Source organism: Watersipora subatra, chromosome 5 (assembly GCF_963576615.1).
Source record: "Watersipora subatra chromosome 5, tzWatSuba1.1, whole genome shotgun sequence".
Taxonomy (NCBI): domain Eukaryota; kingdom Metazoa; phylum Bryozoa; class Gymnolaemata; order Cheilostomatida; family Watersiporidae; genus Watersipora; species Watersipora subatra.
The window spans coordinates 48,950,160-48,972,981 of NC_088712.1; the positions used below are offsets into that span (position 1 = coordinate 48,950,160).

At 36.8% G+C, this 22,822-nt stretch overlaps 1 protein-coding gene across 1 annotated transcript; it reads left to right on the forward strand.

The window, feature by feature from the left end:
- Positions 1 to 3,382: 3,382 nt before the first annotated feature.
- Positions 3,383 to 18,413, forward strand: LOC137396541 (adenosine 5'-monophosphoramidase HINT1-like). Its single transcript, XM_068082853.1, has 3 exons — positions 3,383 to 3,543; positions 10,110 to 10,214; positions 18,000 to 18,413. Exons 1-3 carry the CDS (start codon positions 3,427 to 3,429, stop codon positions 18,168 to 18,170), a joined length of 393 nt encoding a protein of 130 aa, XP_067938954.1. The 5' UTR covers positions 3,383 to 3,426; the 3' UTR covers positions 18,171 to 18,413.
- Positions 18,414 to 22,822: the final 4,409 nt, after the last annotated feature.

Below are 22,822 nucleotides of genomic sequence, written 5' to 3' on the forward strand. Positions count from 1 at the left end.
CTGCAGAATATAGGGCCTGCGAAACATAAGGCTGTCGCCCGACTAGATCACTTTACTGATCTAGAAAAGTTCTCTGCAAGATAACAGTTCTACAACTGACTTGGAACACTAAAATTCTGTTTGTGCATCTCATACCTCACAACGTGTAAACCACTGAATTATATTACCTTTGGAATGGCATTGGTCTATCTAAACCAATGAACTTCCATGCGAAAATTTGAGCGCCGTCTTGAACAATGCTACACGAGCTTCCGGCTGTAATTAGTGAAATAGCGGATCATGGTTATCCCAACAAAAACCTCATTAATCTGCTGAAACTCAGTGTTTTGCCATTAATTGCTACCACTACGATAACCCTAAAACACGGAGGGTTAATGATATATCATTCACAAGTGAGTGTAGTGTTTTATTCTTGCATTAGTAGCACTAGTACAGCACTAGCTGTTTAAAAAAAGCTTGCTAGTGGCTGATTAGAAGCTTGCTAGTAGCTGGTTAGAAACTTGCTAGTAGCTGATTAGTAGTATCTTGCTAGTAGCTGGTTAGTAGTAGCTTGCTAGCAGCTGGTTAGTAGTAGCTTGCTAGTAGCTGGTTAGTAGTAGCTTGCTAGCAGCTGGTTAGTAGTAACTTGCTAGCTCTTTGGTTAGTAGTAGCTTGCTAGCAGCTGGTTAGTAGTAGCTTGCTAGTAGTTCGTTAGTAGTAGCTTGTAGTAGTAGCTGGTTAGTATCTTGCTAGTAGCTGGTTACTAGCTTGCTAGTAAGTGGTTAGTAGTAGCTTCCTAATAGCTGGTTAGTAGCTTGCTTCTGTTACTACTTACAGCCAGCCTTTAGTGAACCTTTACCTGATTTTATTATTTTACACATCGCTATCGTTGACTGTTTTTATTAAAATTAATTTGTGCTGCTGGTTGATTCGCCTTGGCTGGTGCTGGAAATCAAGTAGGTCAGTGCTGGTGCTGCTAAATTCAAATAACAACAGTCACTGTTCTAGTAGATCAGGAGAGCCAGTTACATGGAAAAAACTTTGTTAGTAACTGCAATCCTTATCATTATCACTAGAGCAAGCTTTTTCAATAAAGTAAACTTCTGTTAGTTGATAAGAATGTTTTAAAATACAAAAAATATTCTGAACATCAGAGGTAATTTTTTTTTTCAATTTAAAAGTCAATCTTTCACTTTTTTTTGCAATAAAACTTTTTCCTAGTTAACTGACCATAAGACCACAAATCCTAATCTGTAAGTTTGTTTATTAATTTGATTGCCTAGTTTTCTTATCATCAGGTTTCCAAGTAAAGAGAAAGAGCCAAAAAGATGGCATACTTGGTGGACTGTTTCCAGGCGCCAAGAGATCCTCAGCAAAAAGGCAATTCGATGAGTGCCCACTGCGATGAGTCTATGATCGATAAAACTGATCAAATACGACGGGGCGGTGCCAACCTCTGACCTAGTTAATATACCAGATCGTCTAAAGGTTTGCAATGAATTATTTTTAATCATAGGCTTTTTAAAAATGTTTTGTCCTTTTTTGTCATAGATAATAATTTGTATTGTTTCAAACTTTGGTTTGTGTCAAGATGTGTCAGGTTTGATGTAAGCTGTCACAGCCGAACTTAACTTAAATTGTTTTAAATTGCAATGAAATACAAATTTTGATATAGGCTTATGTATTTTTTGGAGAAATAAGGATTGAAATGTTGTTGTAGAAGCGTTCAGCTACTTTCAGAGTCACCACCACTAGCAAGAAGGCATGCATGAAAGTTGACGACGAAACAGAGGGTGTTGATAGTGATTGTTCCGTTTCTGTTTCTCAGCTGTATAAAGTTTGAGTTTGTTTATTTGGGTTACACTTTTAACCATTTCGAGGTATTTAGCATTAGGGTCCTGCTGCCAGCAACACTTTGTGCGATTGCATAGTGCTGTATAGTGTACAGATTATGTTTGTATAAAGAAATACTCTACATAAAGCTTCACAAACCAGCCTAAAATGAGTTGCATTCCAAATATGTGCGAAAAGTAATTTTTTGAAGACTTTGTAAGGTGGGCCACATTAAATTTGCTAGTAGGCCACCACAGGCTACTATTTGAGCATCCCTCATGTACAGTTAAAAAAATGAACAATGTTTATGTATTGACATATTTTGGTGGTTTGTTTGTAGGCATGTTTTCATTACTGGATTGGTGTGTGCTGTTGATGTATTGCTCAGTTTAGTAGAGAAGCTACTGAAGCCTGGTTATTTAGATTACTTGCTGATAGCCATCTACAACAAAAACTTATAGCCTAGATTCTGTAGATCTTTATCTAATTTGTCTTTGATATATAGGTTGGTTGAATATGTAGATATTTATCTTGACTTTGATATATAGGTTGATTAAGGGGCCATTAAGATTGGGGATGGATAAAGGCACCCACAAGCTCATTGAGATTAAATACTGTACAATGTTGCTAGGCTACTTTAAAAGGGGCCTGACCATGCATCATGGTTCCAGATGGCGCTCAAATTGTTACGCTGATAAATGACCTTGGTCATTTCAAGAGCAGTATAATTTAGGGGTGTAAACAATCTGATCGGTAACTTGCTGGATGTCTACCTATTAGTGCTGCACAATATCTTTGCATGTACATTTAATTACCAATTTGGTTTCAAATTCATATATCGAAAAATATTGAACATTTGAGTTGTCTTCTTTCGATATATAGTGTCTGGCTTTAACACGAACGATATGAGAGGATATTGGTAAGTATAGGTTGAAAAGCAGGAGTTGTCCCTTTTACATTAAAGAGAAGGGACAACTCCAGTTTTGCAAAACAAAATAAGCTGATATTTTGATGAGAGGGAGAGAAATCTTTATTTTATATATAGAATTAAGAAAACAACAACGCCTCTATTTGCAGGCAAGATAAAAAGAAACTGTTATATAATATATATGAGTATTTGTACTGTAATGTATTACTCTATGTGGCATTTGATAAAATGCGCTAAGTGATTGTCAGATAATATGCTAATAAAATGAATATATTGTTGCACTAAAGCTGATATTTTGATAAAATATTAGCTTCGAAATTCATGCTGATTTGAAATATAAAATCATCCACTGAAATATATCGTCACATCAAATTATATCGTTTTATCGTGCAGCACTATTACCTACCCACTCTTTTCCGTCTACATATAGCCTGCATTTTTCTATCTATCGATGTGGCGATTACGCTTGAACTAAATTTGTGAATCCGCTTCTACGAGAAGGCTTTTGCGATAAGTCGACGATAAAACGTTTTCCATAGCAAATACGTACTACGCTTCTACAGTACGCATACTTTATGTAGTTGGCAGAGCGTTTATCACCTTGACAACGTATCCCAAATTGGTCCTCAGGCAAACGGTCGACGACTTGTCGCACTCGCGATACAACTGGAACGGGTGTGTTCAGCATGGCGGAAAATGAACAAGCAAAAGCTCAGACAGCATCACCAAGTGCTGAAGAATCTATATTTACCAAGATTATAAATGGGCAAATTCCTTGTAAAAAGGTTTACGAGGACGATCAGGTAGGATATCAGAGTTAAAAATCTTCAACGGTTTCATTTAACATAGTTTTAACTTGTTTCTCATGTGCGGATGTTTTATAACTGTACATAATGGATGGATTGACATACCTGCCAACACTCACGCATTGGGTGTGAGACTCACGCAATCGCCCAAAAAAAATGAAAATGCGTGAGATTTTTGCCCCAATTTCCACAATTTTATATATACTATCATTGATACATCAATTGCCCCAAAACCAAATCTCACGCATTGCCCCACTCCTGGGTTGGCAGGCCTGTCAGGATTGAGTACACGTTTATTTGGTTAATATAGTGCTCAAGATACGTAAGTGAATATTCTTAAATATATGTTTGCTGATTTAATCATAATTTATTAAAAACACTTGATCCTTAAATATTCGTACAAGTAGTTTATTAAAATGCATGACCTCTCCATGAATGATCATTTGGCCGTGTAAAGCTTACCATCATAGACGAAGCTCCAACAACCTATATGTCTTAAATTTTATCAACTCTTTTATTTCACTATGGCATTTTCTTTATATTTTTATTGTTGCTTTGGTGATCTGTTGTTATGATTGTGAAATTAATTCACAAACGTAAATTATGTAATTCAAAAACATGTAAATTTATATATTCAGTACATCTATTTCTGGCACAATATCTATGACTATTAATTAAACTTTAAGGTTGACACAGTACCAAAGACAGTCTGTAAGAAATTTTTTTACACGCCAAGCACCAATTCCATATTTAATGGCAAGCATGAATAATGCTTCATCAGAAGCGAGGTAGATAAGATTGTTTTTTTTTTACCCCAGTCAAATCTGTGGTATTTTATTATTAGAAGGATTACAGCAACTATCAGTAGATTAGTGTGTCATCATCAAAAATGTATGATGTAATGAACAAATGCAATGCTTTGTACAAATGAAAAAATGGCACTGACGTAATGACAAGACATGTTTTATTCACTTCAGGTTTTATTTATTTTATATTTTATTTATATCATTTTGATTTTATGTTAAATTTTCTTGTGTAATCATGTCTTTGCAGACGGGGCTGTTTTCTACTACATAAATACAAATCATCGTATGTATGTAACTCATATATAACTAGCTACTCAAGATAGTTGACGCATCCACATTACTTTCTAGAACTTGCTAAAGCCCTGTCTTTTAAGGTATAAATACGTACAGACTTCTGCATTTAGGGTTACATTGATTTTTGTGCACATTTCATACAAGACAAACTACTGTACGACCTTCTCTGGTTCCTTTTACAAGCGTTATCTCGCTAGCAATTTTCTGCATTGCACCAGCATTTACACTGCACCAGCCAGCATCATCCTCTAAAAGTGGTTAAAGAATAGAGAAAGCATAATATTATTATGCTTTATTAGTTATCTTGAGGTGTTGACTGATGTTCTAAAAAAAGAATCAAGGAGATTGACCCTCTAGAAGCTGAGATATAGACAGCCAAACACAGGTCTACCTAATAACGAATCAGAGGAAAACCCTTCGAAAATCCCGAAAACTGTGACGTATAAAATCGACTTAATGGTCTTGTGCCGGAGTTGCGCACCCTTACCGCCGTTATGTATAATGATTGTTTTCGCTACGAGATGTGAAACGCTTCTCGCGATAGTAAATAATTTACATACTAGCTCTGGTTTCTCAGGAAAATCATCCAAACATTGTGTGGTAAAGGCATTTGCCCACAACCCCTCGCCATGATTTTTTAAAGCAGAAGAGCAGATTTTGACTATTGTGCTTCAAATTTTAACTCGATCTCCACGGATATGCTCCGAAGATCATCTGTTCAACGAACGGCGCGTGTATAGTCTATATGCGATATCCGCGATTGCAGTTTGTTTAGAATAAGAAATAGGAATGGGACTTTTTGTTCCTTCATCATTTTTCTACTGTGTATCTACTGCAGCATTCAGTTGATTTTCATGATTATCGTCACTATTAACAGACTGGAAGTTCACTACAGCCATAATCTTAAAAAGACTAACTTGACCGTGCTGCTCTTGCTATAAGAAAAGAAAACGATAACTTTTGCTTTGATTTTTCTATTGATCTATTATCTTATCTATGATTATTTTTTATGATTTATATAATATTCATAATGCATATTATACAAAATAATAATATAACTGCGTATAGAATAAATGATGTAACTAATATAATTTGTAGAAAATTCCTATTGATAACCGAGATTGATGATTGATTTAATCGATTCTATTTATTAGCTATAGTTAAAAAATCTGAACAACGCTAAAGATGAGTCTGAATAGGGAAGCTAAGTAGGAGAACAACAAAACTGAGCTGAACTAGCAAGATAGCGAAATGTTGCGAAATAATAGATGCGTGTAATTATTTTATGCTAAAACTAATCTACACGTCAGAGGGACTGGTTCGGAATTCTAGGAGCGATGATTGTTAGGCCCAATTTGATTGTTCTATACTTCCAGGGATTAAACCAATTAAAACGCCGTGATTGTTATAGGAGAGCGCATTAGTTGGCTTAATTGACCAATGGCATACAAGTCGATTTCATACGTCATATATTGATGATTACCAAAACACTTTTGTTTTTTGGTAGACCTGTGTTTGGCTGGCTATATCTCAGCTTCTGGTTGGTCAATCTCCTTGATTCTTTTTTTAGAACATCAGTCAACACCTCAAGATGAATAATAAAGCATAATAATATTATGCTTTCTCTATTCTTTAAGTAAGATATCTTCTATATTGCACCAAGTTAGCTTGTTTTCTTAGAGAACTGGCTGCACCCAGCAGGAAAGCTGTGTCTTCTTGGCCATTTCTGCTTTTCATGACCCTCAAGTTTTATACTTTTTTTTTTCAAAACTAGTCGAAAAAAATTTGGACAGGATTAGACAACTTTTAGTCTGCCAAAAAATTCCATTTCATTGCATATTAAATTTATTTTTCAAGTGTACAGGAACATAATTAGCATTAGAGGTGGAACGAGACAGGTTTTTTAAGCTCGAGACGAGACTCGAGGCACTGTCTTGTAAAAATTCGAGACTCGAGACACGAGACAGTAAAATAATGAGCATTTGGTGATGATTTCACTACACAAGTACTAGCTACTTGGTATATATAAAATTAATAACTCTTTTTAAATTGAATTTTCACCTGGTGTAAACGATTTAAATACAACATTTTAATAGTGATATGCATGTAGTTTTTGTAAACAAAAGTGACACAAACAGCTCTAAAATACCGAAGTTGTATATTCTAAGAATTTTGAGCTTGATTGATAATAACTATTATAAATGTATTGCTTTGTACATGTATATTTTACCATCTATTGAATAGTTCTTACTTTTTAATATAATGTGTAATGAAACCGATAGCCGTCGCTCTACAAAGAAATACCGCAACTAAAAGAACACACGATAACACTTTCATTCTTATCGTTTCATTAATGTTAAGTTTTGTTTGTGTATTAGCTGTAGTATGTGAATTATATTTAAATTGTACTCATGAAATTATATTAATTACTGTATACATGCACATGTATATTCTTATATTGAGCTAACAAAACGTCATTGTTAACCGAACGCGGATTATGGTCGACACGGCCTTTCGTTCGTTTCTCCGTGTCCGGGCAAGTTTTACCCGCGATTGGTAGTATATACGTAAAAGAGGCCCGAATTTTATGAAGGGCAGTTGGTGTTTAGACACGATACGATAAAATACAGACATTTTACCCGCAAGTCTTATCCGAAGAGTAATTAGATACGACCCGGTATCGGTTTTAAGGACACAAAACCGAACTAAAAAATAACAGGGCCGTTGTCCGGACTACATGATTAGACTCAGTGGCCAACATAATCAGTAGCAACAGGTAGTAACGGACCGGGTATAACTTTAAAGGCAGTTGCCCGCAATCCATTACAATATATGGAGTTGTTGCTACCGCCAAAAGCCATGTTTTAACAACCGTGCGCAGGCGCTTTAGTTCTATTTCCTGTCTCGAGTTTGGCAATAGTTAAGTCGAGACGAGACCGAGACGAGACAGGTCGATACTCGAGACGTCTCGTGTCTCGTTCCACCTCTAATTAGCATTGATACGTCTTTGCTTCCTCTCTGCCCTACTCGCTACATGGAACAGCTCAAGTCACATTACTCCAAATGTATGTACGTCCTGTATAGTAAATAAAATTTCATTTTCTTTTCTGTGGCCATTAAATGGTCAAGTGTGTGAGAAGCTGCTTTCGATAACTGCATCGCTCGGCCTTTTTCGTTGAATTAGTTTGAAAAAGGTTTTAACTAGGCACGTTAAATGTGAAAGTGAAGACAGCAACTGATGAAGAATAAAACTATTGTAATATGAAGTTGAAATTCAGTAAAATAGTTGAAAAACATACAAAAACTTAGCTTCAAATAAGGTCAAACTTATTTGAAGTGAACTGAAAGTTTATGTTATACGTGCGTCGTAAAGGTAAACACTTTTTACCCTACGTACTGCACTTGGTACCCACATTCTGATGTTGCATTTTACAGTATTGCAGATCATAATCACTAGGTGCACTTGATACAATGCAGCTACTGTAGGTAACTATAGTAACTAAAGTTAACATACTATTTTGTTACCAATTTTCAATATGTCCAGCATTTTTTATAAAATTCTTAACGATTTTTACTATTTTTATTTTGCATTGTATAATTATAATGGTTTCTATACCCCTACATATGATTTTTTCGCCATACGATGTCAACTTTGGAACGGATCAACATGGTATCCCGCGGGTGCCCTGTACATTTAGCCATTCATGTTATATGTTATGATTTATAAAATGAGGTAAGTTAGATAAAAGTTAATGTTGGATGTAGTTATATATTAGTGCATAGTTTTTATGAAACAGTAATTCAATTCAACTAAAAAAGCAGTAGCATTTTTTTCCCACACAATATAGCTAATTGGGTGAATGCTAGTCACAATCACGCACAAAACACTATAAACTTGTTAGTGAAAAGTGCACAGAGGTTAAAAATTATGTAACAAAAAATGGTAGATGCAATCGAAAGCTATATTAAATGTGTACTGGTTAATGTTTACCATAGTTGTAATCTTACCATAATTTTTAAAGAACTAATATGGAGCTTTCATAATTATAATTTATGTAATTTGTGGTGTATCAGCTGATTATTTAAATACAAAAACATCTCAAATCCAGGGGTTAAAGATGTGGTTGCGTCAAATTTAAGTTGATTTTAAAGAAAGTATTTTTTTTGTCGATCAGTCAATATGTCGTTTGTTGTGTAGGGCGATCTCATTGTCAAGATATTTGAAGATCAAAATCGAAAAAACTTGATCGCGGTAAAAACGCTCAGACCAAAAAACATGCCCAGGCTTGCCCAAAATGATATAACGTGTGATACAACATGTCTCTATATCCCGTATTCACATCAGCTATTACGATAAAGTCTAGTCTTACGCGGCTCTATTGGCATATATTTTATCTTGTATTTGCTCATGTTGGCTGAAATAAAATTTTAATTCCAGCTACAGATACATTATTATCAATGTAAGGAAGATACTCAATCAAGGAAGATTAAAAACTTGTCTTATTAGCTTCCTGTAAATGCTGTGCAAACATCTTAGTACCGACTACCAATTCTACCGGTCTACGGTAATTATGTAATGAAAACTATATAGGACATAGTTTGTATCGGCACATCTTTGTATCGGCACAGTTCCATCGCTACCACACCGTAAACTAGTTACTAAGTAAAATAAGCAAGCTGCGTTTTGGAAAAGAATATGTGGCGAAACCAACTGCATCCCTAAAAGCCATGTACATTGTAGTCAACGTTATCGAGTCATTATTGGTATCAATTAGTAGAAAAAAATTCACTGGTCACATTTGATTAGTTGATTCAAGTACTAAACAAATGGTCGAGCTATGCAAAAGCACCTGTCAATACATCTCTGAATGCACTTCATAAATCCATCTATCAGATAAGACTTCAGCACAGGTATCAACGGGACTACGATGTATTCAAAGTTCTGCAAATCAGGTTTTGCATTATCTTCAAAATATTGTTTTATTATATCATTTTTACAAGCAAAACATTTTCATCTTGGCATAAAGCTTTTATTAAAAGTATCCAACCAAGTCATGGCCAAAAGGTTACCAAAATTAATCAGCTTGCTTTAAGCCCATCAGTTAAGCTTTCTGTTGCATTAAACTTACTTCAGCGCCATTACATAGTCCAGTAAATGTGATGTGTGCTAATGCAATAAGTCTTAATAATATAAACTATATGAATAACCCTCTCGTTTCAACAATGTTATATATCAATTTTCATGTTTACGCTAACCAAACCAACTACATATTCAACTTCACAGTAAATTACAAGAGTTACATCAGTGATACTGTTGTACCAAATGAACATACGGGAACTACTAATGCACACTATTATAGTACAACGCTAATGAAGGTAGGTACTTCCGCATTCACAAGATATACGTAATATAAACCCTTTCAGCGGTTGTGTACGATTATACTTGTTATTGTTCTACTTTAGGCCTTTGCGTTCCATGATATAAATGCCACGGCTCCAGTGCACTTTCTTGTTGTACCAAAGAAACCGATTACCCAACTCAGTGCTGTTGATCCTTCTGATGAACAGGTATGTTTAGCACCTCTCCTGTGGTAATCTCACCCTATTTTCAAAATCATGTATCCTACTGGGAAATATTGTTCACAGTTTATATTTCACGGAAGTTGTCTTTTCGTGCATTTTCGCGGACTATTTCATTCGTGGAGGAACATGCACATGAACAATTCCGTGAATCCTTGCTTTTGCAAGTGTAAAGCGTGTGTTTAACTTTCTTATTGACTTTTCTATACCCTAGGACACTTATGTATTCGCCTCATCTAACTTTCGCGTTTTCGTGGAGTCATCCTCTCGCGAAAATTTCATGAGCGAAACTAAACTGTCATAACGAACGAGTGAAAACGCGGAATTAAATAGCTTTGTTTATTGATAGTCCAAAAAACAAATGGCAGCAAGCGATCAAATTGCATTATCGATATCGGCCACACAATTCTACCTGCGGTTTATAATTACAAACTAGTCCCAAATTAAAAAAGTTTTTCTTACCGATGAACCGAACCTGAGGAATCTAATTATGTTTGTTCCACTGCATTTATTTTCACAACACTATATTTTCGCACTCATCAGAGCTGCGAAATTAAGTTGCAGTGAAATTTTACTCTGTATGCTACTCACGAAACTTAATACTGGCGAAATAAAAGTGTCCTAAGGTGTGTAGACTTATCTGCACTGCAAATCATATACATACATACATATATATGTATATATATATATATACATATATATACAGTCAACCATGGATAACTCGAACTTCAAGGGACCGAGCGAAAGTGTTCGAATTATCAGAGCGTTCAAGTTATCAGAGCACTGTCACAAGTCCATGTATTTACTTATTTATTAGTAGATACATGTACATATACAAACTATAATATAAATCAAAAGCACAAATGGCTTGTTTCAAATTAAATGCTTCTAGTGTAAAGTTTAAAACGTTTTTATTAAAAAGTATAGAGATTTTTCTATCACTTGAGATTGGTTTGTTGTTTGAGGTGATGTTATTGCCAGGACGTTTTTTAGATTGACATTGGCAAAACTTGATCGTTGTTGAAATGCTCAAAAGAAAAGACATCTTTTTCTTTTGAGCGTTTTACCCACGATCAATTTTGCCGATTTTTCTTGAAGTTTATGCAAAAATTACCTCACTTTTCCTTGCTTCCGAAGGGCGATCGCTGAGCGGATGTTTGGTATAATTCAAATTTCACCAAACCTTTTAGAAAAGTCGTTGACAAAAATATTTTGCCGATGGTGGTAATAACGACGCTTATGAATTACGAAAAGTTGAGGTTTACCTCTATGGCTTGGAATAGAGTGATTTTCTAAAACGATAACAACCGTTTCGGTAGCCGTTGGGCGAAAAACTGTTCGAGTTAACAGAGTTGAGGTCGAGTTATCTATAGCAATTTATCATTACGTGGGAACGGACCAAAGAAACCGTTCGAGTTAACCATGTGTTCGAGCTATCCGTGGGTGAGTTATCCATGTTTGACTGTATGTACATATATACATACTATGAACACTAAATCAGAATCATCATTTTCAATGTCATCAGCTCCGGTATTACAAGTTGTTGGAGGTTTTCACAGTGAAAAACGACAAAAGAGACTTGAGATGATCAAACCATTCTGAATTCTCAAGGAATTGTGACAACCTTGAATAATTTTGTAAAGAATTGTGATGCATTGGCAATGGGCGTAGCTCTAACACCCGGCAATGATTACAAAAGAGTTTGGAACTCAGCTATGTTTACTGACTATGCCTGGCAACTATTTTTTGACTTTAGGTAGTAGTTATTCTCCCTTTTTTATAAACCAACAACTACTTGTTTGCGGATTTCAACCTTTCGCGGAATTGTCTGCCCCGAATTTGGGAATTTTTAAATCCAATCGAATATTAGCATCCTGTAGGTTAGTTTAGTGGATAGAATCATGACAGGCACTCATCAGATTCTGGAACATTCTCAGTGGAAACCTGTTTTTGAAGCTGGGTTATTCACAGTTGCATTCAGCTGCTGCTTCTCATATTATACAAGTTTATAAAAATGATCAGCTCGTAATCTTGTTTTATACATTAATATTGAAAAAATAATATAGACAGTTATTGACGTGCCTCATAAAATATTTGTTATAAGTGGGTCTCGAACTCAGGACATTTACTTTATGATACGACACTCTGCTAACTGCCCTAATCTGACCACCTCTATGATTAGCATAATACTGGTTAGTATCTATACTAACCAGTATTATGCGAGCACAATTCCAGCAGCTTTTGCAATTTATATAGTCAATGCATTTACACGCAAAAAACATTCCGACAATTCGCCAAAGTAAATACGATGCATGTAACTTGATTGCGCCCAAAATGGCAATTCTTTTTTCTACGGGACTTTTGTTGCTAAAAAGAAATTATTATTAAAAAAGATACTATTTGTAACCATGTCTAAACGATAAATACCACCAATAGCGCGATCTAAGCAGTTACATCGTATGTACTATATTGAATTGTGTTGATACTTTTATTGTGTGTCGTGGTACGGGTCTTTGACTATACCAATTGCAAAAGCTGCTAAAATCGTGCTCGCTAAAGTAAAGAATTGTTTAGCCAACTAAAAGCGTTTCGTCGACGAATTTGGTGTGCATGCACAGCTCAGATAATTCTGTGATATTCGGCCGAATAAATCTGAGAATTTCGTGAATTCAGTCAGATTGAACGAATAATTTGTTATGTGTGGCTGTGCCTTTAGGTGTATCTTACAGCTATCTCAGGTGTATTTTACAGCTATCTTAAGTGTATCTTACAGCTATCTTAAGTGTCCCTTACAGCTATCTTAGGTGTATCTTACAGCTATTTCAGGTGTATCTTACAGCTATCTTAGGTGTATCTCACATCTATCTCAGGTGTATTTTACAGCTATCGTAAGTGTATCTTACAGCTATCTTGTGTCTCTTACAGCTATCTTAGGTGTATCTTACAGCTATCTTTGGTGTATCTTACAGATCTCTTAGGTGTATCTCACAGCTATCTTAAGGTATAAACACACTAGGCGATTTTATCGCGAGCGTCATGAGGAGGGCGGAGATATCGCTAGCGTGTGCATAAACACACTTGAGCGATTCACTAGCAAGCGATATAATGGTCACGCCCACAAACTGCCAATAAAATTTCGTATCATTAGTTTCTTCGGAGTTGTTAATAAATTTAGGTCAGTCAATATGGCGCCGTCTAGGCGACAACGTAAACAACTTACGCATTTGTTATTAAACCTATCTCACTTTCACGGATTGTACACTGCCTACACTACAAGGAGACATAAGAAAAACGATTATTGCATTTTTAACTGTAATATTTTTCACTATTTTTATACACATCTTATTTTGTAGTGGTTTTTTATATTTAGGCCTAATGTATTAGGGCCTAAATATTTACCGTTCTCAAGATGGTCAACCTGTGCAACGATTGATTCCAAATGTTGGTTTTCAACTTGGATTTTTTGTAATTTTTGTTTGTTATGGTGCACATGACTGGGAGTGCTATTATTAAATTTATGAACAATTCAGTGCTCGGTCTGAAGATGTTTCAATATTAACAAAATAGCAAATTGTCGCTGCTGTACGTTGGTGAACATCGATAAGAAATAATTACCCGCCATAAAATTGCATTCTGGTAAAATCCAACCAATCGAAATGCATCTCGCTAGCGATAAAGTTGTGCAGAGAAAGTCTAGCGTTATCGCTCTAGATGAGCACGCTGGGTGAATTCTAGCGCAGATTAGCGCCACGCAGCGCGATATCGCTCTAAATATCGCCTAGTGTGTTTATACCTTTAGGTGTATCTCACAGCTATCTTAAGTGTCTCTTACAGCTATCTTAGGTGTATCTTACAGCTATTTCAGGTGTATCTTACAGCTATCTTAGGTGTATCTCACAGCTATATTTGGTGTATCTCACATCTATCTCAGGTGTATTTTACAGCTATCTTAAGTGTATCTTACAGCTATCTTAAGTGTATCTTACAGCTATCTTAAGTGTCTCTTACAGCTATCTTAGGTGTATCTTACAGCTATTTCAGGTGTATCTTACAGCTATCTTAGGTGTATCTCACATCTATCTCAGGTGTATTTTACAGCTATCTTAAGTGTATCTTACAGCTATCGTAAGTGTATCTTGCAGCTATCTTAAGTGTCTCTTACAGCTATCTTAGGTGTATCTTACAGCTATCTTTGGTGTATCTTACAGATCTCTTAGGTGTATCTTACAGCTATCTTAAGTGTATCTCACAGCTATCTTTGGTGTATCTTACAGCTATCTTGGGTGTATCTTACAGCTATCTTACGTGTATCTTACAGCTGTCTCAGGTGTATCTTACAGCTATCTTAGGTGTATCTTACAGCTGTCTCAGGTGTATCTTACAGCTATCTTTGGTGTATCTCACAGCTATCTTAGGTGTATCTTACAGCTATCTTACGTGTATCTTACAGCTGTCTTAGGTGAATCTCACAGCTATATTTGGTGTATCTCACAGCTATCTTTGGTGTATCTTACAGCTATCTTAGGTGTATCTCACAGCTATCTTAGGTGTATCTCACAGCTATCTTTGGTGTATCTTACAGCTATCTTAGGTGTATCTCACAGCTATCTTTGGTGTATCTTACAGCTATCTTAGGTGTATCTCACAGCTACCTTAGGTGTATCTCACATCTATCTCAGATGTATTTTACAGCTATCTTAAGCGTATCTTACAGCTATCGTAAGTGTATCTTGCAGCTATCTTAAGTGTCTCTTACAGCTATTTTAGGTGTATCTTACAGCTATCTTTGGTGTATCTTACAGCTATCTCAGGTGTATCTTACAGCTATCTTAGGTGTATCTTACAGCTACCTTAGGTTTATTTCACAGCTATCTTAGGTGTATCTTACAGCTATCTTTGGTGTATCTTACAGCTACCTTAGGTGTATCTCACAGCTATCTTTGGTGTATCTTACAGCTATCTTTGGTGTATCTTACAGCTATCTTTGGTGTATCTTACAGCTATCTTACGTGTATCTTACAGCTGTCTCAGGTGTATCTTACAGCTATCTTAGGTGTATCTTACAGCTGTCTCAGGTGTATCTTACAGCTATCTTTGGTGTATCTCACAGCTATCTTAGGTGTATCTCACAGCTATATTTGGTGTATCTCACAGCTATCTTTGGTGTATCTTACAGCTATCTTAGGTGTATCTTACAGCTGTCTCAGGTGTATCTTACAGCTATCTTAGGTGTATCTCACAGCTATCTTTGGTGTATCTTACAGCTGTCTCAGGTGTATCTCACAGCTATCTTTGGTGTATCTTACAGCTGTCTCAGGTGTATCTTACAGCTACCTTAGGTGTATCTCACAGCTATCTTTGGTGTATCTTACAGCTATCTTTGGTGTATCTTACAGCTATCTTAGGTGTATCTTACAGCTGTCTCAGGTGTATCTTACAGCTATCTTAGGTGTATCTCACAGCTATCTTTGGTGTATCTTACAGCTGTCTCAGGGGTATCTTACAGCTACCTTAGGTGTATCTCACAGCTATCTTTGGTGTATCTCACAGCTATCTTTGGTGTATCTTACAGCTACCTTAGGTGTATCTCACAGCTATCTTTGGTGTATCTTACAGCTATCTTAGGTGTATCTTACAGCTATCTTTGGTGTATCTTACAGCTGTCTCAGGTGTATCTTACAGCTATCTTAGGTGTATCTTACAGCTGTCTCAGGTGTATCTTACAGCTATCTTTGGTGTATCTCACAGCTATCTTAGGTGTATCTCACAGCTATATTTGGTGTATCTTATAGCTATCTTTGGTGTATCTTACAGCTACCTTAGGTGTATCTCACAGCTATCTTAAGTGTCTCTTACAGCTGTGTCATGTGTATCTTACAGCTATCTTAGGTGTATCTCACAGCTATCTTAGGTGTATCTTACAGCTATTTTAAGTGTATCTTACAGCTATTTTAGGTGTATCTTACAGCTATCTTAGGTGTATCTTACAGCTATCTTTGGTGTATCTTACAGCTATCTTTGGTGTATCTTACAGCTATCTTAGGTGTATCTTACAGCTATCTTAGGTGTATCTCACAGCTATCTTAGGTGTATCTTACAGCTGTCTCAGGGGTATCTTACAGCTACCTTAGGTGTATCTCACAGCTATTTTTGGTGTATCTCACAGCTATCTTTGGTGTATCTTACAGCTACCTTAGGTGTATCTCACAGCTATCTTTGGTGTATCTTACAGCTATCTTAGGTGTATCTTACAGCTATCTTTGGTGTATCTTACAGCTGTCTCAGGTGTATCTTACAGCTATCTTAGGTGTATCTTACAGCTGTCTCAGGTGTATCTTACAGCTATCTTTGGTGTATCTCACAGCTATCTTAGGTGTATCTCACAGCTATATTTGGTGTATCTTATAGCTATCTTTGGTGTATCTCACAGCTACCTTAGGTGTATCTCACAGCTATCTTAAGTGTCTCTTACAGCTGTGTCATGTGTATCTTACAGCTATCTTAGGTGTATCTCACAGCTACCTTAGGTGTATCTTACAGCTATTTTAAGTGTATCTTACAGCTATCTCAGGTGTATCTTACAGCTATCTTAGGTGTATCTTACAGCTATCTTTGGTGTATCTTACAGCTATCTTTGGTGTATCTTACAGCTATCTTAGGTGTATCTTACAGCTATCTTAGGTGTATCTCACAGCTATCTTAGGTGTATCCCACAGCTATCTTTGGTGTATCTCACAGCTATCTTTGGTGTATCTTACAGCTATCTTAGGTGTATCTCACAGCTACCTTAGGTGTATCTCACAGCTATCTTAAGTGTATCTTACAGCTATCTTAGGTGTATCTTACAGCTATCTTTGGTGTATCTTACAGCTATCTTTGGTGTATCTTACAGCTATCTTTGGTGTATCTTACAGCTACCTTAGGTGTATCTCACAGCTATCTTTGGTGTATCTTACAGCTATCTTAGGTGTATCTTACAGCTATCTTTGGTGTATCTTACAGCTACCTTAGGTGTATCTCACAGCTATCTTTGGTGTATCTTACAGCTATCTTAGGTGTATCTTACAGCTATCTTTGGTGTATCTTACAGCTATCTTAGGTGTATCTCACAGCTATCTTTGGTGTATCTTACAGCTATCTCAGGTGTATCTTACAGCTATCTTAGGTGTATCTTACAGCTGTCTCAGGTGTATCTTACAGCTATCTTTGGTGTATCTCACAGCTATCTTAGGTGTATCTCACAGCTATATTTGGTGTATCTCACAGCTATCTTTGGTGTATCTCACAGCTATCTTTGGTGTATCTTACAGCTATCTTAGGTGTATCTCACAGCTATCTTAGGTGTATCTCACAGCTATCTTTGGTGTATCTCTACAGCTATCTTAGGTGTATCTCACAGCTATCTTTGGTGTATCTTACAGCTATCTTAGGTGTATCTCACAGCTACCTTAGGTGTATCTTACAGCTATCTTAGGTGTATCTTACAGCTATCTTTGGTGTATCTTACAGCTATCTTTGGTGTATCTTACAGCTACCTTAGGTGTATCTTACAGCTATCTTAGGTGTATCTTACAGCTATCTTAGGTGTATCTTACAGCTATCTTAGGTGTATCTTACAGCTATCTTTGGTGTATCTTACAGCTATCTTTGGTGTATCTTACAGCTATCTTAGGTGTATCTCACAGCTATCTCTGGTGTATCTTACAGCTATCTTAGGTGTATCTTACAGCTATCTTTGGTGTATCTTACAGCTATCTTTGGTGTATCTTACAGCTATTGGGACACCTCATGCTCGTAGCTAGCAAGTGTGCGAAGCAGGAGGGCCTTGATGAAGGCTACCGTGTAGTCGTCAATGATGGAAAACATGGCTGCCAATCTGTCTATCATCTGCATCTTCATGTCATCGGTGGCAAGCAGCTGGGATGGCCTCCTACCGGCAATTGATGAAGCAATGTACTGCCAATCAAGTCAAGACAAGTGTTCGTTTCCACCAAGCATATCATCTTCGGAAATCAATTCACTCCTGTTGTATGTTGTCAACAGTGGAACGACGTGTAACTATCTTACACTATCGTAGTTGTTCTGCGGTATACACAGCCATTTTGAGATTTCCAATATGTAGACTCAATTCAAAGGTTGAACTAAAGTCTCTCTTCTATTGTAAATATAGCAAAATGCAATAATGTCTCCGATAGCCTTGTTGATCACGCATAAACTCGCACTCAATTTTGGAATGCAAATTTCAACTGAAAGGATGCGAAGGATAGGCCAGGCTTACTTGGTAGGAGTATGCTTTGAGATCAGTATAAATTGTCATACTGGCTATGATGTCATCCAGGCTTCTCATCCTGTTGTGTCAACAAGATTTTGGCCAGAACTAGGGTAAGTTTTGAGACAACGTCAATACGCAATAAAGTGACATAGCTGTGCTTCATAACTAGCAGCTGGTAGGCCCTATGCCTCAAATAGTTTAGTAAAACTCAATGGTGTGTAATGGTAAGACTGGTTATATTTTCCCCGAAAACAGCTCTGGCGATTTTCATATACCGACATGCATATATGACAGCTTTATAAGTTGTCAAGGCTTTATAAATGCCAGGCGTTGCACAGGAAATAATAAAGTAATTTGCACAGAAAACATATTTTTAATCAACATACACATTTACCATTTTAAAGTTTAAATGAAGGTGTTTGGCTATTTCTGTGGGCGCTATAGGTTCAATTGAGTTTATGCTATATGTACATAACTTTATAGCATTTCGGGCAAGTCTGAGCATGTATTTGTCTTTTAGTACACTGGCAGTCCTGCGTGCCATTAAAAATTGTCGGTGTCGTAAGAATGTCCACAATTATTCCATAGTATGGCAAAGTGGCTGTGTGTGTTGCGCACCTGTCTGCGAAACCAGTGTTTCCAGTTCCACTGCAAAGTGGATAATTCATTCCTCATATTTTAATGGCGATAACTGGACATTCAACAGGCCAACATACAAACAATATACAGTGAAACTCGGATAACTCAAACTTCAAGGGACCGAGCAAAAGTGTTCGAATTATCAGAGTGTTCAAGTTATCAGAGCACTGTCACAAGTCCATGTATTTACTTATTTATTAGTAGATACATGAACATATACAAACTAAAATATAAATCAAAAGCACAAATGGCTTGTTTCAAATTAAATGCTTCTAATGTAAAGTTTAAAACGTTTTTATCAAAAAGTATAGAGATTTTTCTATCACTTGAGATTGGTTTGTTGTTTGAGGTGATGTTATTGCCAGGACGATTTTTAGATTGACATTGGCAAAACTTGATCGTTGCTGAAATGCTCAAAGAAAAGACATCTTTTTCTTTTGAGTGTTTTACCCACGATCAATTTTGCCGATCTTTCTTGAAGTTTATGGAAAGATTACCTTACTTTACCTGGGATTCGTTAAGAGCAACACTCCGAGGCAGTTCAATTAAAAGTTTTACGAGGTTTTACGGTACATTGTATATCACTCACGCTTTTGGAATGGATACTTATTGAGTGTACACACGTATTTTGTGTTTAGGTCAAACGATGAATAGTTTTTTTTAGCTAAGACAACGTATACGTTTGACTACAACAATTCTTAAGACGTTTTAACATTCAACATTCCGACGTTAATTCAACACGGAATCAACGTTGGAAAACTATTCATCACGGGCTAGCCGGGTCACGCACTCAAGGATTTTCGCCACGCAAATACAAAACAAAAACAACATGCTGTTTTTGTTTTGTATGTGCGTGGCGAAAATCCTTGCGCCCGTGACCCGGCTAGCCCGTTCTATTCATCGTATAGCAGTATAAATCAAATTTCACCAAACCTTTAGAACAGTCGTTGACAAAAATATTTTGCCGATGGAGGTAATAACGACGCTTATGAATTACGAAAAGTTGAGGTTTACCTCTATGGCTTGGAATAAAGTGATTTTCTAAAGCGATAGCAACCGTTTCGGTAGCCGTTGGGCAAAAAACAGTTCGTTATAACAGTGTTGAATTCGAGTTATATAGAGCCATTTATCATTGCGTGGGAACGGACCAAGCAAATCCAGTCGAGTTAACCATGTGTTCGCTATATCCGAGGGCGAGTTATCCATGTTTCACTGTATTCATAAATATATAGATTCAGTCTGGTGTCTTTAAAGTTATAGAAGTTGCTGGGCCAGGGCCTTAGATAATCAGCTGTCTCAGAGAACATGTGTTAGACCATGACCTCTGTCACCATTCTTTTGTTCTAGTATTAATAAACCTGCAAATTCATGCAGTTCATATAAAAGATTTTACCATTTCGTTTCATTTTGCTTATTGACAAAGACTTGACGGATTTTGATGGTGCATTTTTTATCAAGGACTAAAAACCTGCATATATCTGCATCATCAACGACATGATTTGCTGTGCAGTATTATACATGTCAACAAAAGTTCCCTTTTTGAAAATTTAGTTGGGTTTTATTTGATTGCCATTCGTGTTCATATCGTCCGTAATTTATATTGTCATCCTCAATATTGTTGACGTACATTAAGAATAGCCTGTGTATTACATACTGTGCTCTTTGTTATCATATAAATGCATTTCCTGTCTTGATCAGAATTGGTCTGGACCAGAATTAAAATATCCAACTGAAATGAACACTCTAACGCATCAAGCTTGATTAACTGTATTTAAAGTTATACAACCAGCAGACTTCAGCTTCAGCAGAGACTGGAAAAACAAACGTGTCTCAGTCATGGCTAAGTGTTAAGTGTATCGAGCAGTGGTGCCATCAACTCCCTTATATGGCGCGGAGATGAAGAAAATTTATCAAGCTCAAGTAAAAAAACTACATGCTGTGATGGTGAGACACTTGAGGGACATCATGAACATCAAATGGCAGGACAAGATCACAAACATAAAGAGCTTCAGGCAGACCGATCATCAATGGCTGACATCCTTATTGAAAAAAGGCTGAGATAGTTGGGCCATGTGCACAGAATGGAACAAAACCAACTATCTATATAACTATATATAAAGATGTAGCAAAGAGGAATTTAAAATGGAAGAAAATCGATGCAAACTCATTGCAATTGATTGGTTGTAATCAAGCTGATCAGAGATCTGCTAATCTACGTTCGCCACAACTATAGACAGTCTTAATCACCATGACTAACTGCAGGAGTAAGGGAGTGAGAACTTTCTCCATTGCTTAAAATTTAAGCCTTTAAGCATTTAAGCCTTAAATGCATGAACTCTTGGTCAGTTAGCACGCAGCATTCATAAAATAAAGTTGGTTTGCCGAAGCAGACAGGCAAAAGTAGGCCATAGAATGAAAGATACATGTAAGTGGCGGTAATATTGAACACAAATCTGTTGTATTATTAAGAGTTGTCTACCCCCATAATTATATTGCTGTCAACCACATCCACTGTTCTGGAAGTTTCTAGAGACTCGCGTTCATTCTTGTGTGACTTATGAAAGACACTTATTAAATTTGGAATATTCAGACAAGCTGTGTTATTTATCTAACTGTTATAATCTAACAAAATCTAGATGTCAATTCACTCTGGAGCCTGCTGTATAGGCTAACCTAGAATTTTGTTTTATCTAAGCAACCCTGAATTTTATTATTAGTTTTTATCTATCTAACTAGTCGCGTTCATTTCAGTGCATCCAACATCACAAATTATCCAAACCGAGTCTTTGTTTTTTTTAACATTTTATGTGTTCTGCAGACACATTTTCAGTAGAACTTCCACCCTAAACATATATATGTACTAGCTGTGCTTCCCGACATTGCCCGAGTATTAAAAATCAGCTTATAAATAATTGAGAAGTAATGAGAGTTGCCTGCCACTTGCTATTCACCTGGCAGATTGCTAATGGAAAATTTTAGCAAGCTAACTAATGCCAATCACTTACTTGCGCAATCACCCTGCTTAGTACGCAAGGCCGTTGGGTATGTGCTCTCATAAAATGACATATATCGGCTAGCTAACAACTCAATTTCTTCGGCCTACTGGGTACGGCGTTGGACTGGTGAATGGTAGGGTTTGAGAACAAATCTTCCTCGGCACGGATTCTTAATTCAAAGATTATAATAGCTGGAGGGACACATATACACACATACTTTGAGAAATATAAGTAGTATGTAGAGAGCAGATCTACACAAAAAAGTGACGGATCCAGCGGGGGGATAGAAAAAGGGGGTTGCGAATTAAATTGGCTAGGGGTGTAGATTGAATTGGGTGGAGTTGAATGAGATGTTGGGGTTTGGGGGGAAATTGTGGTGTAGAGTAGGGGGTTGAATTCGAGGGGGTATGGATCCGCTCCCGGCGTAATTGGCGGATTATCTGTGGATGAGTCATCCGATTAGTGGGGGATGAGTCATTCGATTAAACGTGGATTATCGCGGGATTAGTCGGGGGAATCGTTGCGGATTAGTCGGCCGAATCGTCGCGGATTATCGGTGGATTAGTGGGGGTGAATATCTGGGACATCGAGGGCTGGTTGGTTTTCCGGAGTGGATCTCGCGGATTATCGAGGAGAGCGAGAGGAGAATGTTATATATTTGGTTGAATGAGAGATAAGTTTTTATTATA